Source organism: Eumetopias jubatus, unplaced genomic scaffold (genome assembly GCF_037043125.1).
Source record: "Eumetopias jubatus isolate StellerSeaLion01/CBP00866 unplaced genomic scaffold, mEumJub1_p1.0 scaffold_13, whole genome shotgun sequence".
In the NCBI taxonomy this organism is placed as follows: domain Eukaryota; kingdom Metazoa; phylum Chordata; class Mammalia; order Carnivora; family Otariidae; genus Eumetopias; species Eumetopias jubatus.
Genome location: NW_028274819.1, coordinates 99,821,797 through 99,843,585, shown reverse-complemented (window position 1 = coordinate 99,843,585; position 21,789 = coordinate 99,821,797). Strand labels below are relative to the sequence as shown.

Sequence of the window (21,789 nt, the reverse complement as noted above, 5' to 3'; positions counted from 1 at the left end):
GGCAGGGCCATTCCTGCTGTCCCTTCCATAAAACCCTCCTCTGCTTGTCTGTCGACCTGGCTTGTCATGGTGAGAAGAGGGGCCAGGGAAGGGGGGGCTGTTCCACACGGAGACTTTCATTCTACCTCGAAACTTTGTACAAAGGACCATTTGGGGGCTCGGTTTGGCATGTGATGTGACATGCTCCAAAGACACTGGTGGCCTCTTGAGGTCAGTAAGGGGCCCACGTGTCTTTGGTTCAGGCTTGTCTTTATCTCTAACGCCCCGAAACCCCGAGGGCTCTGGCTTCCGAAGGCAAGGTCCTGCAACTGGTACCGCATGCCCCGCCTGGTCTCCATCAGCACAGCAGAAGGTGGCCCGTCTGTCAAGCTCCGTTCCTGTCTTCGGGGCCGAGGGAAGGGGACAGGGGTTAGGACTTCTCTTAGCAGAGGAGTAAACTGAGTCCGGGGAGACGAAGTGACTGGCCCCAGTTTACTCAGCGTGTAGTGGGGGACACTGACACAAGAGATCAGGGCTCCCATCTCCCTGTGTGGGACCTTCCTGTCCCCTAAGCCATCATTTCATTTTGGTGTCCCTGGGTCCCGCACAGGGTGGGGAGGGTAGGACAGAGCCTGGCCTGGAGACAGGATATGTCCAGCCTCGTTTCTCGCCCCTGTTTGATGAAGCAGGAGACAAAGTGCTGCTCCTTATTCTATGAAGTCTGAAAATCAATAAGGCCAAAGAGCCAGCTGGATAATCATTGCCATGGAAATCATGGCAATGGTTCATTCCCTCCCCCCACCCCCTTACTGGAGGCCAGGCCCCAGGCTTGCAGAGACTCCAGGCTTGGCACAGACCAGGGTGGGCCTCCCTCAGCTGCCCTGAGGCTGGGCAGGTGAGGCTGATTGATGACCAGCGCTGGGGCGGGGGGTGGGTGGGGGTGGGTAAGTACTGTGGCTAAACTCCCCGGCTATGGCAGGACCAGCGTCAGCCCCAGACCGGTGCGACTCGGAGGCCAAGCACTGTCCTGCTCTGCTGCCTGCCTCCTCCCCTGACGGCAGATCCAACAGAGAGGCCGTCCCACCCATCCCTCAGCCAATCAGGGAGACTCATAAGGGCAGAGGGGAGCACCAAAGGGGTGACCCATGATGCCGTGTAGGATTGGACCAGACCTAGGGGCTGAGGCCAGTCGGCCTGTTGTCCCAGTGAGGCAGGCCAGGGTGGGCAGAGGCCTCTGCCGAGCTGGGCGCCAGAGGCAGGCATTCCCACAGAGGGAAAGGAAAACCAGCCCGGCCTTCAAGGAGCTCCAGTCTGGTGAGGAGATAGGCCCTACACCAGGGACCACAGAGGAAAACCTTGGGCCAGTTGCTTGGCTTCTTCATGCCTGTTTCTTCTTGTGTGCTGAGACAGCCCTTACGAGTATGTGTGTGGGCATCCCAATGCACACGTCCAGGCTCCTTCTGCATGCCCTGAAAAGAGCCATCCCTTAGGTCTAGGGGTCATGCTGGTGGTGGGGCCCATCCTTGGGAGGAGAGATTGGGGAAGACACTGCGGAAGATCCTAGAGGTCAGCTTGGGGCATTTGGGCAGGGAATCCCCTGGGCACCTGGAACGTGGTCTAGAAAGGGGGTTGTGAGCTCTGGGTAGCCATTTCCTTTGCCATAGACTCCTTGCCGTGTGGGAGGGGCAGGGGCTGACGAAGGCCGAAGAAGCCCTCTAGAGCAGGAACCCCAGTCACTGGGTGCAAGGGAGCTGCTGCTTCTGCCTGACAAGCAAGAATTTCCTTTGGGCAAATTTGAAATTAGGACCATCTTGGGTCACGGGATACACGGTTGTCTTTCCGAGGCTTTGTATCCTGCCCTCTGTAAGCGGACCCTGTCTACCCAGGCCTGGGACCTCTCTCGCTAGCATGGGCCCCGCTCCTCCTCCAGTCCCCACTTGGCTCCATCCTCCGGCCTCCTGCCTTCCAGCGACTCTGCAGCTGGGTGTGTGCTTGTGGAGGGCTCTTGGATCTGGCTTTAATTGGTCTGACATTTTGCTAAACAAACAAATCAAAACTCAGACCAAACAAAGAGCCCTTATGGGTTTAATTGGCCGTGGGTTCTGCCTCGGCCCAGTCACTGGAGCCTTTACAAAGTGGAGGAGAGTCTTGGGGGTTATAACAGAACCTGTCTAGTCAGGTAACCTGCGGCACAAGAGGGCCTCTGAGTCCAGGGAGGCACATCCAGGGATGGTGACATCAAAACACAGCCAGCCCCTTGTACCCCAGACCCCAGACTAAGCAGCCTGGCTTTTTACCTGCCTCTCCATAAAGCATTCTTTTTGAAGATGGTTTATTTATTTTTTCCTATCTGCCAGTTGGAGGAGGGATTGCTTTCTCCCCCTTTTGGTCATTATCTCTCTCTCTCTCTCTCTTTTTTTTTTTCATTTTAAAAGGGAGATAAAAGGTAGCTGGATGTGGTATTTTCTTTCGTTAATTATATTTATTTTTAACCAAGTGCTGGGAGGAGGTCTGACATCCTGAAAGGACCATGTGCACTGCTAGAACCATAGACTGTTTGAGCTGGAAAGGACCTTGGGATCAGTTAGTGACCAGATTCTAGCGCAGGCCTCTTATTGTTCAGATGAGAACCCCGAGGCCCAGAGAAGGGAAGGGACAGCTCTTGAGTACGTGGCTGGTGAGTCACGGAGCCAGGACCAGCATCTTCTGACTCTGGGTCTTTGCACTTCCTGCCAAACCATGAGCCCACAGAGGCAAGTTCTGGTCTCAGCTGGGACTCTATCACCCATTGACCTTGATCCAGTGCTGGACCTTCTCTAGGAAGGAGCTCTTGCCTGCTGACCTCACAGGCCAGGCATAGGAAGAACTCTATAAACTATGATGTGCAGGCCTGCGACAGCAGCAAGGCTGGGCTATAAGCTCAGGCGATTGCAGGCTCAGCTCACACCAATACTCTGGGGGTCAGGGAGCCATCGGGGCCAGTCGGGCCTCGTTGGTTGCCAACAATGGTCACTGGAATTCCGACTCCCGTCAGACCCCTGGGCTCCTGGAACTCTGGTTCGCTGCCTGATATCAAAAGTCAATGCTACTTAGAAAGAAAGTGCTTAGCTTCCAAAGTCCACAAGCACCTGAACTTTCATTTTCCCTGTCCATCCTCCCTTCAGTCTCCACCAGACACCTAAGCTCCCAGCTCGCCAGATGACACTCGTGGACTGCCCTGCCTCCACATCCTTGCTGCGCTTTTTCCTCTGGGATGGAATGACATCTGTCAGTGTTGGTACCTGCCAGAATCCTTGGGTTTGTTAAGCCCCACTTAAGACTATTGCCTTTGTGGAGATTTTCTTGTCACTTCCTCATTCACCCCAAAGTTAAAATTGACTTCTCCTTCCCTGATTCTCTTTGTATCACCTTGTCTGTAGCCTTGTAAGGTACTTGTCATTTTGTGCATGATAGTTGTTTGGGGTCTGTGTCTACCTCCTCCTCAAGATTCTAAATTCCCTGAAAACAGCAACTCGGTCTTACTCATCACTAGATATTCAGCCTCTAAAACAAATGATTACTATCAATTATTGCATGATATTGGGTGCCACATATTGTATTAATTGTTATAAGTGCATGTCTCATTTAAACCTTTCTGATGAGTAAAAAGTATTCTAATCCCACACTTATCGAGGAGGAAATTGGGGCTTTGCAGAGATCACCGTCCAAGACTTCACAGCTATCAAGTGGCAGAGTTGGGGTTTGAACCCAGGCCTGTCCGGTTCTAAAGTCTATGCTCTTAGTCGTGGAGTTTAGTCGACCTACTTAGTGAGTGCTCAGTGAAGATCTACTGAGTTATCACTGGAAACTGTAGGGATCAATGATATAGACACTCCCCAAGAGAAGCCAACCACAAATGTCCGGTTTGACACTTGGATGCTTTTTATGATGTATGTCCCTTTGATGTCTTTACTTTCTTTTTTCTGTTTGGCTAAAGTAGGGATTAGGGTCAGTTTGCCCTCTGAGAGTTCACAAAAGTATGAGGTCTGACAGGGTAGCGCCATCTTGGGTCAACATTTCCTGGAGTGTGCATTGATGCAAGCCTTGACATTGGCTTTGAGGTCCGGAAATGGCAGGTCTTCCTGTGGCCAGCTCTGCAAGTGGGTGAGGGGAGCGCTGGTGGTGGTGAGTGTTTGAGATGGATTAAGGGATGGCTAGGAATGGCGTGCCTCCAGCAATCTGATGGGTGATGCACGTGCCCGGGTCCTGAAGGTTCTTCCCCACCTTCCTGTGCCCTTTCAACTGAAGTCAGAGTGGGGAAATGGGAGAAGGCCGAGGGTGAATGAAGGCAGAAAGGGCAGAGCAGCAATGGGGGATGTGCAAGGGGAGCAGCCGGGGGTCGGTTACTAGAGCAGTATGTCTATGTAAACACATCAGGAGGCAGAGGGGAAGAAGCTCCCAAAGAAAATTGGGAGCCCCCATGCCCCACCCCAGTGCCCACTCCCACCTCCTGTCACACCATCATGGAAGCTTCTTCTGGCCGCTGGATACCGTGTAGCCTGATTCAGGCGGCTGCGGAAGGGCCATCAGACCCTCTGACCCCAGAGAGAGGCCGTGCCGCGCTCAGCCCTTCCGTTCCGGCTGCCCTCGGGCCTCCAATGCCCCTGGCCCTGCTCCTCCTGTCCTGCTGCCATTCGGGGGGAGGTGGGGTGGCACGGGGGCCCCTAGCCTGGCTGGGCGGGTCACCGGGGAGCACGGGGCTGGAATGCAAGGGGGCATTTGCGACAAAGTGTGTCAGGAAAAGGCCACCTAAGAGCACACGCGTGTGAGGAGGTGTGAGAGAGCTCGGCTGGAAGACAGCCCGGGGCTGGGGGGGTGGCGGGGTGGACGCCGTGTGAGGAGGTGCTGAGAGACACCAAGTCCCAGGCGGCGGGGAGGGGGGTGCAGTGAGCGGGAGAATAGGTCCTGAGGTGTTCGTGAGATGGAGCAGATGTGAGAAAGGCATGTGCGCGTGTGCCTTGCTGTGGAAGGAAGCAAAGGAGAGTGACAAGGTGGCTGAAAATAGGACGAGGGTGAGCGGAGGAAGGAACGAGGTCCAGATTCTGCCCACAGGTGACGGGGGTGGCCAGAAGCTCTTCGGGAAGAGTGGGCCAGGCGTTGACACCACTGTGTGTGTGTGTGTGTGTGTGTGTGTGTGTGTGTGTGTGTGTGTGTGTGTTGCACATGCTCACAAGGCTGCCCCGAATTTACAAAATGGGCTTCCTCTGAGTGTCTCTGGCTGCTGCATAATCGCTGCCCGGGCTGAGCAGTGCAGACAGCACAGGAAAAATGCAGGGCCTGAGAGGTGACGTGACTTGCCCCGGGTCCCTCCAGGACATCAGGGACAGCCTGCTGTGAACTGAGGCTCCTCACAGAGCCCACCTCCTGACCACGGGATTACCCATCACCCATGCCACCCCCCACACACAAACCGGGTGCCACAAAGCCACAGCCACGATTGTGTGGTGGAAGCCCCTAGCTTCGAGAAGAAAGAGCAAAGAACAAAAAGGAAAAAAAAGCTTAAAGGTTTGGGCTCATCTCTGCTGCTGACAGTGGGGAGGTAAGGATCAAATTCCAGGGATGGTTCCTCGAGGGGCCTGCTATTCCTCTCACCTCACGCAGGCGGAATTAGCGAAGTTCTCCCTGGCTGAGGGATGTAGATTGATTGCCTGGTTTTATTAAGGACAAAGTGCTTTTTGATAGTGTGAGGGAAGCGGCTCCCCAGGGTGGGGATTCCGGCGCCTGGAGTTCCCTGAGCATCGATCGCCGGGGCTTCCCTGTCTTGTGCTGAGCTGAACGCGGGCTTTGGCAAGCGATAAAGAACCTCTGATTCTTCGAGGACGGACCCCACACTGGGCACTGCCCTTGGCGGTCATTCCCACACCAACCCTGGCTGACTGGGTGCCAGTTACCACACTGGCCGCTTTCTACTTATTATTGGACTCACTCTTGACACAGAACAGAACAGGTAAGACTCTATTATGACTTTCATTTTCTCTGTCAGGGAAATGAGGTATGTACGGCAAGGCCAAGCAAACTCATCAAGGTCACAGTAATTACAACACGGCGCCCAGATTCCCACTTGGCTAAAACACAGGCTCTCACTGCTCTCCTGCATGGCCCATGGTCTGTTTTTGGACACAGGGTCAGATGGACACGATTTCCCTGGGGACCCATTATACAGACCCCAGGACTCTAAAGGGATAGGCTTATCCGGCAGGAATATCTGTGTGTGACTCAAGAGAATTCAGGGATATTCTGGGCTTCTGAGGCTGTGAGGCCGGCTCTGCGTCTGGGGATTTAGAAGCCACAGACTGAGCACTGAGTGATGAGTTTCGTTGTTCTTTTAGCTTTCCTAAAATATCTCCCCCTTTCCCGTGATCTGTTCCTGTGTTACTCAAGCAGTGTGGTGGGGAGGGTGGGCTGGAAACGAACCTCCAGCACGGGGAAGAAGCTGGAGCCTAGACAGGTGAGGTAACTTGGCCAAGGTCACGGGGTCTGAGTCCCTCACCTGAGGGTCCCGAGCACACCTCTGACCAGGAGCCCTCCCCTACCTCCCGCTCACTGATAGGACAGTGGCCGCTGGGCGAGTGTGGAGATGGGCCCTGGCCTGTGGTCGGAGGGCTGGGGGCACCGTGTGCGGGCAAGACTCACTCTTGACGGTGAGAAACATGGACTTGCTGATGTCGGTGCCCACGCCGTTGCTGGCCTGGCAGAGGTAGTAGCCCATGTCCTCTTCCAGGACGTGGCGGATCAGCAGTGAGCTGTTGGCCAGGATCTGGGTGCGGCCGGTGAGGGGTACCGGGTGGTACTGCTGCGGGCTCCCGCTCCCTGGAAGGAGGCAGCCGTTAGGGGGCCAGCGCCCAGGCTAGCACGCGAGCTGGGTCAGGTGGGACTGCCCCAAGGGACGCCCTGATGGCCTTCTCTTGCTGATCTAGGGCTGTCTTGTAGCGCTCCCAAAGTATTCCTCTGGGCAACCAGAAGAGCCGCACAGAGGTCTGGCCCTGCCCCAGCTCTCAGGTGAGGAGGTGGAGTTGGGAACCTCAGCTCAAAGCCCGCCTTGGCACTGAGACTCAGGGCTGAACCTGGAGACGAAGAGTTGTCTTTAGGCCACTTGGCTGCAAGCAAAGGCAAGATGGAAGCCTAAAATGGCAGCTGCCTGGTCCTGGACAGCCAGGCCTGGGAAAGAGGCCACCATCCTCCAAGGGGGGCTTTGTGGCCCCCTCCTCATTCCTCCAGTGTCAATGATGGGCATGGCTTCTGACAAGAGCTTGGCATGGGACTTAGTCAGATACCAAACGTATCCTTGGGATGATGTTAGGCTCCAAGAAGGACCACAATCCCAGAATAGGTTGATTGGTGACGAGCAGGTGCCAAGGAGGTTCTGGGACCCCAAGCAGGGTGGGGAGGGCTGGGGAAAGCAGATATACGCTGAGTTCTAGGGCTGGACGGGAGAGGGGAGAGGTCAATCTGTGGGGTCTAGAGCAAATCCGGAGTCAGCATGATAGTTGTCCCCAGTCAGCAGACCCCTGAGGACGGCTGAGAACAATCTCCAGAGCGAGTACAGTCCGGGGTCCCCTGGAAGCTTAGAACCGAGGGCTCCCACCCAGGGCTCCCACCCAGGGCTCCCACCTAGGGCTAGGAGTTGTGTGTAGGAAAACAGGCCCAAGCCCCATCAGCTTCCTTCTCCCCACTCCCTGACCGTGCTCGGAGATGCTGGCTGGCCAGGGGCTCACCCTTGGCATGCTTCCACATGACCTTGGGCGGGGGGTAGCCATCCACTGAGCAGTTGAGCACGCCAGCTTTGCCGTAGATGCCGTCCTGGTTGTTGGGCTGCACCACAAATCGCGGGGGCACTGCGGGAAGAGGGAAGGTAGGGAGAAACAGATCATCTGTCTCTAACAGCTCTTCTGTGGTCTCTAACCTTCCATTCTGTGCCAGCCCCGCCTGGACCATGATCAAGTTCAGAAGAGGCAGCTCTGAAACTCAAGATGCTGAGGGCTTTTGCTGAGGACTGGGAGTCCTGCGTCCCAGCTCTGACTCTGCCAATGGCTAACTGAACAGGGCTCTTTCCCTCTCAGGGACTCTGTGTCCGGGCCTGGAAAGTAAGAGATTTGAACTTCTTGATTTTATTTAAGGCCCCCGCCGGAGCCATCGTTCCTTCAGCCTGTGATTCAAACCCCAAGTCTAGAGAGACTGTTAGCAGCAGACAGAGTTTGGGCCCTCGCTCGCCTGCCCTGGCCCCTCTGCTCACCACGCACGATGAGCTGGCGCTCCCGGCTCACGGTGGCCGCCGCGTTGCTGGCAATGCACGTGTAGTTGCCATTGTGCTTGAGGGAGACGCTGGAGATCTGCAGGGAGCTCATGAATTCCTTGCTCTCGATGGTCACGCCCGAGCCTGAGATGATCACCTGTCCGTCCTTCCTCCAGGTGATGCGGATGGGCATGTCCCCCGAGGACACCACGCAGGGGATATAGAGCAGTTGGCCGATGGAGGCGGGTGGGAACTCAAAGGGCTGGATTAGAGGGGGCACTGGGAAGGCAAGCGGAGTGCTGTTGTTAGGCCCCCCATGCGTCCCAGCCTGGCCGGCAGCAACTGCCTCATTGCCTCACCTCCCAGTCCCTCCTGCCCCTGGGGGTGTAAGTAGAGTTCCCCAGGGCACCAGTGCCTTGTCCTATACATGCAGAATGTCTTGGAGTGCCACTGGCCCTTGGCTCTCATCCCCTTCCCCACCCAGGCCTGGACCCACTGTCTCTGTGTAGGGCGTTCGCTCGCCTGCCTTAATCCTGCCCCTCAGATTTGTCCCAGTGATGAGGTATGTGCTTCTTGATTCCCATCTGCCTGCAGACCCTGCTCGGCATTCGCCCCACTCCCCTTCTCGTTGGCCCCGTGTCACTTTCTCATCCCAAAGATACATCAGCTCTCTGGGGCCTGGGATTGACAGGGCTGCTGGGCCCCAGATATCGGGCGTGGGGGAGAAGGGGGGCGCTGAGACTGTCCTCAGCTCCTGCCCCACAGCTGAGCCTCTAAAACCCAGGACGCTGTCCCCTGGTCTCCTCCTGCAGAGGGCCCATCACCCAACACAGCCCTGTCCATTGTCATCAAGTGTTAGCACACTGAATCTCCTCCCCCCAATAATGTGATGTAGCTTAACCGTCTCCAGTTTACAGATGAGGAAATTGAGGCTCAGAATGGAGAAGTCACTTGCCCTCGGTCATCTAGCTCCTAAGAGGTAACAGTGGGATTCGAGACCTGGTGTCCCTGCTCTCAGGGTCCACGCTGCCCAGGTGCCTCTCTGAGAAAGCCCCAGACATGCCCAGCCCAACGGCTCTTTTGTCTCATTGGTGAGCTCCCCTTGTGTGGCAGGGAGGAGCAGAGAGGGTGCCCTGTCCTTTATGAGACAACCAGTTTGCTGTTCATCCGGTTGAGCGGGATCTGCACAGCCTCCCTCCCCCCAGAGATCCAGCGCGCCCCACAGTCCACATCTTGCCCCCTGGGGGGCCTGTCTGGAGCCTGAGCCTCTGTGAGAGGGATCCTCCTTTCTCAGCTCTGGCTAGGGCATCGGCCATTATCTTTATGATAACTCAATTAGGCCACAGCGACTTCCCCAGCAAGTCGGGGGAGAAGAGAGAGAAGGAGACAGACAATTAGCTTAACAAGGATGAGCACCCAGTAGATGAGATCTCCTTTCTGCAGTCAAATAATTAAATTACAAGGCTGTCCACAGTCCTCTGGCCTTCTCCCAGGCTCCAGCACCCCTCCCCCCTGGGAAGCCTGCTGCTTTCCACCCTAGGCCCACCCACAGTGGCCACCAGCAGGGGTGAGCCCTGGGGGGAGAGGATGGTGGCATCCTATGCACGCCCAAGGCCCTCTCTGCACCCCAAGGATTTTCAGGGCTCAGCAGGGAGCTTCCCCAGCAGAGTGGTAGAGTGTGGGCATAGAATAACCCTTGGTAGCCCTTTGGATCCCTCGGAAAGTTCTCGATCAAGAGCCTAGGTCCAGAGGAAGTGACATGTAGGAGGGATGGGATGAGAGCCATACCCTTCAGCAGGGTGTTTAACTGACCTTCCCAGTGTCCTCTCCCCCCTGACTCGCCATCCTGCCACAGGGGTTGCATCAGTGGACCACAACCACCCGACGCTCCAAGTCTTAGCCTGTGTCTTGGTGAACACAGCTGGGCATCTATCCTTCTCATTCCCATCATCTGTGCTCCACCAAGGGCCCCAATCTAGGTCCAAAGTCCAGCCAGGTTTTCTGGGGCTCTGGCCATTATCTGGATCTCCCCATCCCGATTTCCAGCTGCCTATTGCCCAGGTTAGGGCCTTGCCCCAGTATTCTGGGTGGTTTGCTGGGCCTTGGGGATTCTACATGAGATTTCTCTGGAACCCTGACTCTAGTGATGGCCCCATGCCCATTGCTGAGATTTCCCAGAGGTCCCTCTGTTGGGCTCTGCCGATCTCCCACCCTGCCCCCTGGCTTGTTTGGGTCGGACCAAGGCTTCTGGCCTCCTTGGATTTTTTGAGGTAACTGTTGTAGAGACCCAGACCTGCCTCTCGTTTGTTTCTCTAGGCCAAACAGAACCAGGCCCGGTCCAGTTCTCCTTCCCACAGAGGCCCAAAGCTAGAGCCCGCCAGCCTCACGGGAAACACCTCCTTGTCCACTCAGAGCCTGCTCCAGTATTACCTCTGCCGTGAGGCCTGCCCTCGTCCCACCACACCTGTGCACACCTTCATCATGGCACCGATCACAGGGCGGGAGGGTGGCCGTTTGCATTACCGCCTTCCATGGGAGTCTGGGAGCTCCTTTAGAGCAGTAACTAGGACTTACTTACCTGGCAAATTGCAGGAGCCCAATAAATGCCTGGCGGGTGAGTCAATGAATGAACATATGCTCAGATATTATTTCCTGGATTGACTTAGAAGTTTAACGGTCACGGGGGCAAGGGGTAGGGAGAGCACAGGATGGGGGTCCATCCAGAAAAAGAGGGGGATTTCTGTGCTGTTCCTCAAGACACTGTATTTATGCTATGGAGTTTTGGAGCCAGGAGCTTATCCCTTGGTCCTCCCTGGGGGTCAGGCCCTTGCTACCATAGCCCCAGAACCAGTTCCTCTGCATGTTTGAACGTGACCAAGGGGAGACTCAAGGCAGTGACAGGCTGCAGAGGAGGATGTGTGGGCAAAGCAAGGAGCTGGGAGGTTCTACCAAGGAGGAGAGGACTGGGGGCTGTCAAGGCTGAAGGACCATGCCCTGGGGGTGGACGGTCAAGCACTATGCTTCCTCTGTGAACAGAGCAAGTGGAGAGCAGAAGACTGAAATGAGGCAGGGAGATTTAGCTCAAGCAAGGGGAAGACTGTCTTTCTCAGTAAGAAGGGATTTGGATAATGGAACAAGTTACTAAGGCAGGTTAATTCATTAATTAACTAATTCATCTAATATTTATGAAATGCCTAGTCTGCAAAGGCATTATTATGCTCCGTGTGGGCTGGAGAAAGTAGAAACATGCTTAAAATACAGATAGAACCCCCAGGAGCTCATCATTTGCTAGGGAAGGCAAGATATTTCCCTCAATGATTATTGGACAAGGGCCACCTGAATATACAGATGCTGAACTCTGAGCTGAGAGACATATCATCTGGCTGGGTGACTGCAGCCTCCCAGAGGAGGTGGCATTTGGACAGAGAGCTAAAGGACACAAATGCTGTAAAAAGTACATGGGGTGAGAGAGAGGGAAAAGGCTGAGCCATGAGGCAGAGGCCAACCAGGGGCTGTCCCTCCCTTATGGCCTTCGGGAATAACATGGATGGTTATTGAGAGCCCACCGGAGACAGTAACCAACCAATATCCATCCGGGGGGTTAGACATTCACCTGGGCTGGCTAGAACTCTCAAGAGCACAATTGTCCTGTGGGAGGCAGACGACCAGACAACTTGCCAGAGATCCAGGGCAGGCTCCTGGCCCCCCTCCACCCTTTGCCCCTGCTGTAGGCTGACAAGGCAGGGGTGATGCTGTGGTTGATGTGTCCCCTTGGGAACCCTTTGGTGGGAGTGCTAGGGGCCAGAGCCGCTCACAGAATTTCTTGGCTCCAGGCTTCTGTTCAGATACCCCCATAACTGCAGGCACAGCAGGAGGGAGAAGAAAGTCTAGGGATCCTGGCTCCTTCACAGGCTCGCTGAACAGCTGGAGGAGACCCGTGAGCGAGAGGCTCTGAGAAGCAGGGTGTGGGGGCTCTGTGATGGGTGCATGGCCAGCTGCCCAGAAGTGGGGGTGCTTTCCGACCTGTGAGTCCGTAATGTCTTCCCCAACGCTCAGAGGTTGATGTGAGCCAATTGAATGTGTGTGGGTCCATTTCTGCCTCTGGGAAAGCAACCCTCAGCAGTGGGGGGGGGGGGTGTTCTGACCACCTATATCACAGTGATGACTGAATCAGTGACTTGAGGGACCCCTCAAGTGTGGACTGCACAAAGGGCCCCCTCCTTACCCCCGAGTCCCAGCATTTCCCCAATGCCCAGCCTGAATGTAGGGGGCACAGGTGCCATATGACCCACGGTCCTGTCTCTGGAAGCCCTGCTCTGGCCACAGTCATCTTTGGGGAGAGGGCAACTCCACACTGAGGGAGGTGGGGTCAGAGCAATGTGCTACTAGGGTGAAGAGGCCAGAGGACGCAGTGGCTGGGGACGTACTGTGGTTGTGGCAGTCCAGGAGGTCTCCGGCCGCCATAAAGCCTTTATGGCCACCTGCTTGGGAGTGTCTCGCAGACGACGGTGTGCTGACAACCAGCCCAGACCATAAACACTTTATGGTGTCTCTCATCATCTGTCTTTGAGACTGAGCCTTTTTATTTACTGCACCTGTTTAGCAGAGAGCGGGCACTGGGGGGAGTTGGGGCGTCTGCCTGTGGAGCATGGGGATGGGGAGAGAGCCGTGCCCAGGAGCTGGGTTCTAGCCTCTGCCTCCTGTGCAACCACCCTGCCTCCGCCCTGAGCCTCCGTTTCCTCATCTGAAAAATGGAGGAGGTGGACCAAGTAATCTCTAAAGCCTCTAATATTTTAGGAATAATAATAACAGCTTCCTTTGTTTTGTTTTGTTTTGTTTTTTACACAACCCTCTCTTCTCAGAAAGGCCTTCCCTGACCACCCTACTTAAAATCGCAAACCACTCTCCGCTCCTCTTGACATTCTCATCCCTGCTTCCTCTTTGACATGGGGCATCTTTTATATATTTTATGCTTTATCCATTTGCTCCCCCCACAGAATGGAAGCTCCCTGAGGAAGAGATTTTTGTCTTGAGCGTAGCTGGGTTTGTAGGCTAGTGCCCAGAACACAGGGGGTGCACAGTAAATGTCACTGAATCAGTAGGTGCTGCTTCCACACCATCGTCGCCATCATCACCATGACCAGGGTCATCATCATGAGCCCTGTCTGTGCACCGGAGCGGCTGTTTGCTCCTGTGTGCCAGGGCCCCTCTGCTGGGGAACAGGGCTGCTGGCAGGACCTTTCCTGGTGGCCCCCTCTCCCAAGTACAACTGGGCTCTCTGCTCCTATGGAACCCGTTGTATCCCCTTCCTGTGGATTCTGGCGGGTCTCTTCCAAACCTCCACATCTGCGGATAGCAGGCATTTGGCCAGGTGATCAGGTTTTTCGTAAGCCCCAACCCATGATCACGGAAACCCCCAACCCATTCACTAGGGTGGAAGGGGCCCTCCTCCAATGGCTCCATGCACGTGGCAGGCACTGGTTTGGGCAGCCAGGGAAGACAGAGTGTGGGTGGGGAGTATGGGCATTTGGGAATGAGCGTACATGTGTGCCCTCTTCCATTTGCTCTCCGCAGGGGCCTGGTGCCACCTCCCAGTCCCAGCCTTGCCGAGCATGGGCGGCAAGGCCCTTGTGCCCTTGTTTTGGCTCCAGAGGCCCACAGAGGCTCAGATGTGGGAATGGAGATGTTCTCTCACTGAGCTAAAGCCAAGGAGCCCCAGTTGCAGCCTGCCTTCTTAGTTAATTAAACATTCAGCCTGCGTGCCCAGAGATGCTTCTATGTTACATTATTTTTCAGCTACGGGGGGCCCTACAGACATCAAATCTGGTTTGGATCTATGTGCCCTCCTCTTAGCATCCTGCCAAGGATGTCTCTGGATGCCCAGAAAGGAGCACTTGCCTTCCCTGAGGCCCTGCCCTCCCCTGCCAGTCGGCGGTACGTGCCCCAAAGCCCAAGCGGCCCACAAAGCATCCCCAGGCTCTCGCCTCGGTCCCTCCACCGTGCTAGGCCACAGCAGGCTCACTTGGGCAATGTTTCATATGGTACCACCTGCAGCCACCTTTTGTGGCTCAGGAATGATGCCTTACAGGAGGGTAGGGACAGAGCCAATATTTGTGCATACCTGCCTGCCAGCATGCGTGTGCACACCACGTGCAACAGTGGACACGTTAGTGTGTGTACATTTGTTGCATGGACATGCATATAGTAAGTACCAATGAGTACATGCATGCATTCTCCTGCACAAAGGGCTCTGCACATGTGTGTGCCTGTGTGTCTGGTGTGTTCTGCCCTTAGCTCAGTGTTTGAAAAATTCATCAGAAGACCAGCAGTCCCAGAAGGAATGGGGTCAGTAGGTGTTTCCAGTTCCTTGGAACAGCATGGGTTTTTGCCCTTTCCTACCCACAAGCCCATGGCCCCCCAAAGAGATGCGGGGTGGGAGGTACTTCTAATTGATCCCCGGGGTCTAGTGCCCTGTCCCACCTCCACCTTGCCCTTTGCTATCCCCTGGTTCTCTGCTCTGGTCCCCTGAGTGGGATGCATGTCCCAGCCAGGTGATGGTATTGGGCTCAGCAGCACTGCCTCTGGACCTGGCCCGACTCGCCCAGAGTCAGGGCCCCGTTCCACGCCCAGGGGCACCTCCTCCACCCTCCCTCTTGAGTAGCTCTTGGAACAGCACATCAGCTAATCAAGCAGTGTGCTCATAATCAGCTCTGATGGGTTCTGCAAAAGTGCATTCTAATGAGGTGGGGAGAGGGAGTCAGGGAGTGGGAGGAGGGAGGACCTGAGCTTTCCAAGTGGCAGGGGCAGGGGGTCCCAGAGACCCGCACACAAATGCTGCTTCTCGGTCTGGAGAGAAAACAAGCGACCACCATCCTTGTAGGGCTGGATCTTCAGACCCTGAGGGCGGGGAAGAGGGAATGTGGGCACACGTGCCCTATACCCCATACACATGCATGGCGTCTGAGGAATGCCGGGCTCTGTGCTGGGTGCGGGAGCCACGCGTGCCTGGTGCATGGGCTCTGCCCTCTAGATCTCACACACACACACACACACACACACACGCACGCACGCACGCACACACACAGTCCTGCTTTCCTCTTGTCGCTCAGCACAATCATAACAGGCCCAGAGAGTCGCTGAGACGGAATGCATCAGATTCAATTCATTAGGACTGATCGCTCCCTGAATGGGGTTGAATAATTGATGAGCAGAAGTAGCTTTCAGAATGTTCTGCATACTCCAAGGCTCGCCGGAGCCCTGTTATTTATTTATTTATTTTTTTAAGCCAACAAACCCGGCCAAATGCTCACTGGTGCGGGCGGGCAAAATGAGTGGAGCAAAGGTTAGATGTTTTAATACGTGATGTTTACAACGTAAACTCTCAGTCCGCTGCTTGTAACGGAAATGGATATGGCAGCCCTTGATGCTGGGAGGGGCTAGGCAGGTGCTGCCGGCTTCTACCTCCACCAAGCTGAGGATGTGGCCTGGGGGTTGTGAGGCTCCTGCCGGCCCACGCGTCCAGGCGGGACAGAGGCCTGTGGCTAAGGAGGGGGCCAGGGTGCCCCTCAGCCTAGCTAGGGTGTAGCGGCGGAAGGCAGGGAGGCTGACACCATTCGGGTCTCCTGTCACCTGCGCAGGCTTGAGATGGCCACGGCCCCACTATGGTCGGGGCTCAAAGCGAGGCCTCTCAGCAAACCACTGCAACCCAGACTACTGTCTCAGTTTCAGCTCCAGAAACACTCACTGTCTGGCACTGTGACAGGTGGTGGGTGCATAAGGATGCATGTGACATGTGGAGCAAGGGAGGGAAGTACCCACCCCGCCTTTTGCTGCTACTGTTCACTTTCCTGGCTGTCCACCAGACACTTCCAGCTGCACCTGCATTATCACCACATGTTTGAAGGGGCCACAACCCAAAGCGGCATCTGTCTCCCCAAATTCTTCCTTCTCCCAGACTTCCCTCTTCCTGTCCACAGAGCTGCTCTTGGATCTTGCTTCAGGGGCCTGGGACCCACTGGGGCCTTCCCCTGTGCCAGGGCAGCTTCATAGGCCTGGGACCCCCCCCCCACGTTTCTTCCTGCCTAGGGGCCCCTACCCCCCACCCCGAGGTCCCGGGGATATGGAGGGGACCTCCCCTCCTTGCTGCCCTGGCAACAGGGGCTCTCAGCTTTCTCAGGGACTCCGGCTCTCTTCCTGACTCCCTCTCAGGGGGTCCCCAAGGCCTCTTTCGTTATTCCTGAGGCGGAGCATGGAGAAAGCTTCCTCCTCCCAGCCCGCCCTTCCCCCAGCTCTGGATTAGAGCCCAGGGCCCGGAGGTTGACAGGCCTGGGAAACATTCTGCTTCCAGATAACAATTTCCTGACTTTTTTGTGCCTCAGCCTTTTCCGCCTTGGAAATTGGGGATAAAATGGTACCTGCCCGAGGTGAGGGGGCAGTGCTGGTGTTTAATGAGACAGAGCGTGTTGAGCAGCCGGTCACAGCCACTGGTGCGTGGTGGGCCCGCCACAGCTGTATCCATCTTATTATGACGACGACTGTGGTCCGGTGCTAGAGACCAGCATGGTGGCTGGAGACCACAGCCCTCCTTCCTCCCTCGTGGAGCCCCAGCTTGGCATCTCCATGCTCCCAGAGCCTCAGGGTCTCCCAGGGCTTGAACCTACTTGGACCCTTGCCCATTACGGCCATTAGTGACCTCCTACCCCAGCTGCCTGGCTTTGCCTGACCACTCCTCAGCCAGGTCTGGCAGGGCCCCCCTCCCTAACCTGCTCTGGAGCAACCAGGCCATCCTGCTCCCCCTCATCGCCTGGAAAGTCTCCAGGCCTGGCAGTTCCAAAGAATGTATTTGGGACGGAGCTTGGCACACCCACACAGCCCCAGAACCAAGGGGTCAGCCGTCATTGCTCACACATTCATTGAGTGCCTTAGTTCTACTCATGCGTTCATTGAATCCGCAGGCATTTAGCGAATGGCTACTAGGGGCCAGGCACTGTGCTAAGTACCCCTGCACTAAACACACACCTGGCCCAGGTGAGTATGAAGGGCCTGGGCCACGGTTTTGTTAGGCAGTGCTCTGTAGGCCTCAAATAGCAAAAATGAGCAGGTGTAGGGACGAGACTCAGACACCTAGTACGTGCTCCCTCCACCCAGCCTCCTGCTGCTTCTGCCCCTGGGCTCCTGCCTCTCGCCCCGCTTGGTGGTCTCTGCTGGGCCTCTGCTGACGTCACGTGGCTCCCTCCTAACTGATACGGCCCGCCATCTCTGACCTGGCCTCTTGCCCAGAAGGGGACCTTTGTGCATCACAGGCCCCTCCTGCCTCACGGGTCAGGGCCACATTGTCCTGCATTCCACTGAGGGAACCCGCGTGCAGAGGTGCTCGTCCCCCTGCCCCCTTTCTCCCACACACCCACTCAGGACCCTCTTCCTCGGCCTGCCACTCCTTCAGGCCTGGCTGCTCCTGCGTGAGCCGTCGGCGGGGGGGAGAGCCCCGGGGCGGGGGGGCTCTGGCTCCGGGGGAGGCCTACCTTTGACAGCCACGTGGACGCTCTGGCTGATGGACAGCTGGGGCTGGATGAGAACGCTGCACAGGTACTCCCCCTCGTCCATGCCCTTCTGCACGTCGGTCAGCTTCAGCGTCCCGTTCTCGAACACCACCTGCCGGTGGTTGTCGGGCAGCAGCAGCGCGTCCTTATACCACTTGATGGAGTAGTAGGGGTAGCCGATGACCCTGCAGTTGATGAGGGTGTCCCGCCCGGCGACGGCGGTGATGTTCCTCATCGCCCGGATGCTGGGGGGGCCTGGGCGGGAGTCAGGGGGGAGGAGGAGCAGAGGACGGACAAGCCGCGCGGTTAGCCAGGGACAGCCAGGAGCTGCCCTGCGACTCTCTTCTCCGTTGCTTGGCTCTGAAACTCTCAGGGGATGGAAATTCAGGGGGGCTGGGAGGGAAGCCTGTATTGCAAGGCTAAGGCTGGAGCTGTGAGCACCCATGGTCTCTCCGGGACTCCCTGTTACTAGCTTCAAATGGTTGCAAACAGATATGTTCCATTCATGCCTGGGGCAAGAATCCATCCCCCTAATGGGATGGGTATGTGAGCCCACTGAAGCCTCATAAGAAGTGACTGGGATTTGGGAGGGCAAGTTCCCATTTACAAGGAGATTAAGATTTGGGGGTTACAATGGCAATGTGTAGATTTTGTTATTTTCATTCAACTTGTGCGTAATGGTCTTCTACCAAAAAGGATCTCGTATACATTAAATATTTAAAAGGCCATAGGAAGGTCTTCACTGGATGAGCTGATAATTTTCTTCCAAACAGGTAAGTGCATTTTGTGGTTCCTTGAGAAGGGGCCCTAAAAGGGGGACTCTGGTCACCCTGGCTGTGGGGAGGGGGTACCTTCAGCTGGCTAGGCAGGTGGCAATGTGGGTGTGGTAAAGGGGGCTCAGAAGCCACCAGGTAGGGAGCTGGAGTGGGTATAGGAAACTCCAGGCTTCAGGTTCCCCACCCAGGAGATAAGGGGCCACACCAGGGGATCCCAGGACCCTGTAACTCTGACCCTTCCAATTTGAAGGCAGCAAGGTAGCTAAATGGGAGGCCACCTTTCTCGTGTGGGGTAGGAGACCTGGCTCCACGGCAGCCACAAGTGCCCTTCCCCCACTCCTCCTCTGCCCTTGGGTCAGGGGCCACTGGAGGGACCAGATGAGGACCCGTCGGACCTGACAGGGCTGCCAAGAGCTTCAGAGGAGGCCCTTCTCACTGCAGTGACTTGGAGAGCTGAGATCTGGGGCTGATCACCTGGGGACTGCTTCCTCCACTCCTAGGGGTATCTGCTTTGGGACACCCCCACCCAGCCCAAGCCTCCCATTTTTGATGGCTTGGGCCTTGGGAGGGAAGAAATTGGGAGAAGATTAGGCGCTGGCTCCTGGCTGCTTACACCTCCTGGAGCGTTTCAGGGATGGCCCCGTGGGAGGACACTGGCAGCACGGCTCTGATGGACACCCCCAGCGAAGATCAAGTCTGGCCCCACTGCCCCATTCCTGTCCTTGTCCTCACAAGGCCCTGGTAGGGCTGGGGGTTGCTAGTGGGGTGCTGAGTGTACCTGGGGCCAGAGGAGATTTGATGGGGAGGAATGGGGGGGGCAGGTCAGACTAGGAGAGGAGAAGGGGCAGGAGGGGATGAGAATGCACAGGAGGGCAAACTGTACCAAACACGCACACACGAGAAAGGGTGACGGGTTTGTGGAGGGCAGGGCAAAGGGGAGAAAGAGAGGAGAGAGACCGCTACTAAAAGCAAAATGACAGTTAATAAGTACTAATCACCACAAGAATAATGGGAACCACAGAGATGGCAAAGGAACTCAAAAGCCTATTCTGATATTTAAATGTAGACAGGCACCTCTTACGTTTATTCGCGCCTGATATTCAGCACTGCCCACCGAGTTCCGCGCCGTGCACCGGTATACGCCCCCGTCGCGGATCTGGGGGCCCGTGACGTTCATGTGGCTGATGGTGGTGCCATCCGACATGGTGTACTGGTTGGTGCGGTGGCTCCCGTCCCGCACGATGGGCTCGTCGTCCAGGGCCCAGGTGACAGTGGGGGGCGGGGCGCCCTTGGCCGCACACATCAGCGAGAACTGCTCCCCGGGGTTGACCACCTTCTCGCTGAAGGATGAGACGATGCGGGGCGTGCCATCTGCAGGGAGCGAGGAGCCCCCCCTGAGGGTCACCGAGCCACGGAGAGACTGCCCGGCCAGGCCACCCCACCCTGTGAGGTACCCATTACTATTGCACAGGATTTCCAACTCCTGGATTTGAATCCTCCCGCGGCCCCTTGTGAGCCCTGTGTCTTTGGGCAAGTTACCTAACTTCTCTGAGTCTTCCCATTCCTTAACCGTGGAGGACAGAGATATCGGGGATAGTGAATATACCCTCTTCGTACTGATGCTGTGAGGATGGACTGAATTACTGCATTAAAGATGCTTCACTCAACGCTTTGTAAGTGCCCGATAAATGTCAGCTCCTGTCGACTTTTCCTTTTCTGCCTTTCTCCTCCCTGTGTTAGTAAAGACATCGGTCCTGGAGTCAGGACCTGATTGGACTGGACCTGCAGAGTCCGATTCCAGCTCTCATTCCTGCAGGTGGGGGTGGGGGTGCTGTAGCCCTGTTAGCAAAAAGCCTCAAGTTTGAGGTTTAGCTGCTGCCCAGAGGCGCTGGTGTGTGTGTGGCTGTAACTTAAGTCTCAGCTGACCCAATAACCCTGGACAGGACAATTAACCCCGCTGCCCCACCTTCCTCCATGGAAGAGGGGGCGTGTAATTATTGAGCCTGGCCATCCTTCCACACAGGACTGTTGTAAAGGGTTAAAGTACGTGTTATGCACCTTAACAAGTAAAAACTAAGACAAACAACAAAAAAAGTAAGGCCAATGTAACATGGCTCTCTACATCCCACCCATATTTCACACCAAAATGCAGATGTTAATCCAGTCTGCCAGCCCCTAGCCCCATTTCTGGGCGGGGAACTCTTACCTAAAACCAGGGGAGAGCCTGGTGCCTGGCAGAGCCTGGGACTGCCCACCAGGGCCATGGCCTTTGGTCCCTCCTCTGTTTCCTTCCCTGAACCCTCCTTTCTGGCTGTCCCTCTTTCCCCACTCTCTGTCCTTCCCGCCAGCCTCATTTCCCATATCCCTGCTCCGAACTGGCCATCAACAGGCTGTCCTCTCAGAGAGAAGATGCACTGTTTGGGGAGTCGGTCAGACAGGAAGTCCCCAGAGAGGTAAGGCTCCTATTTCAAACTGCTCGGTGCCTGGCTGGTGTACTTCCTCACTGGGAAGAGGATCTGCCTGGACAAGAGGAGGCAGGGGCTGAGGGAGGGGCCATTCACTGGGCCCTGTACTTAGGGTGAGGGATAAGGGGATGCCCATTCTCATGTCCCACCTCCCAAGGAATGAGGACCCACAGGCCGTGACAGGTAGACCCATGTGGGATCCTGATAACCTGTAGGACTTGCCTGGGTTTGGTGTCTCTGTTACAACAGTGAAAAATCCTTGGAAGCAAGAGGATGGTGGGGTTTTTGTTTTGTTTTGATAGCAACAAAGGAGCTGGGGGACCACTAAATTTGTTGGTAAGGATAGGGCCTCGGCTAATCCTCACTGTATCCTTGTGCAAATAAGAAAAAGAGGCCTCCTCTGTGTGGTCACAACCTGGGGCCAGGGCTCGTGGCCTGACAAGTGGAATTCAAGCTGGATTTCAGTCCTTACTCTTGGCCCTGCCCTGTGGGCTAGGCACTTTGTGCAGTGAACAACCTGAACAACCACATACAGAGGTGCTGAGTGAGGAGCCCTGGGTGGTAGCAGCTTTAAAAGGAGAGAGAAGCATGTGAAAAGCCAGGTCTGTGATAAGAAACAGAGCCTGCTGTGAAGAGACCTTAGTCTCTTAGAGAGGGACAGCTGGAGAGGACTCAGGGCAGAAGGCAGAGGCGGGGCTCAAGGCGGTGATTCCTGGTGGGCAGTCCCAGGGCCGCTGTGAGATTGAAAACCTCTGGGA

The 21,789-nt window shown here is 56.0% G+C and overlaps 1 protein-coding gene across 1 annotated transcript in view; it reads right to left on the bottom strand.

Moving 5' to 3' along the window:
- DSCAML1 (DS cell adhesion molecule like 1) overlaps positions 1-21,789 on the bottom strand; it is a 340,991-nt gene that overhangs the window by 70,716 nt on the left and 248,486 nt on the right. The window contains exons 7-11 of the mRNA XM_028106023.2: positions 19,641-19,937; positions 17,773-18,045; positions 8,252-8,530; positions 7,734-7,853; positions 6,652-6,828 (exon numbers count right to left, since the gene is read on the bottom strand). Of these exons, the coding sequence (XP_027961824.1) occupies positions 6,652-6,828; positions 7,734-7,853; positions 8,252-8,530; positions 17,773-18,045; positions 19,641-19,937 (1,146 nt within the window). The remainder of the gene's footprint in view (positions 1-6,651; positions 6,829-7,733; positions 7,854-8,251; positions 8,531-17,772; positions 18,046-19,640; positions 19,938-21,789) is intronic.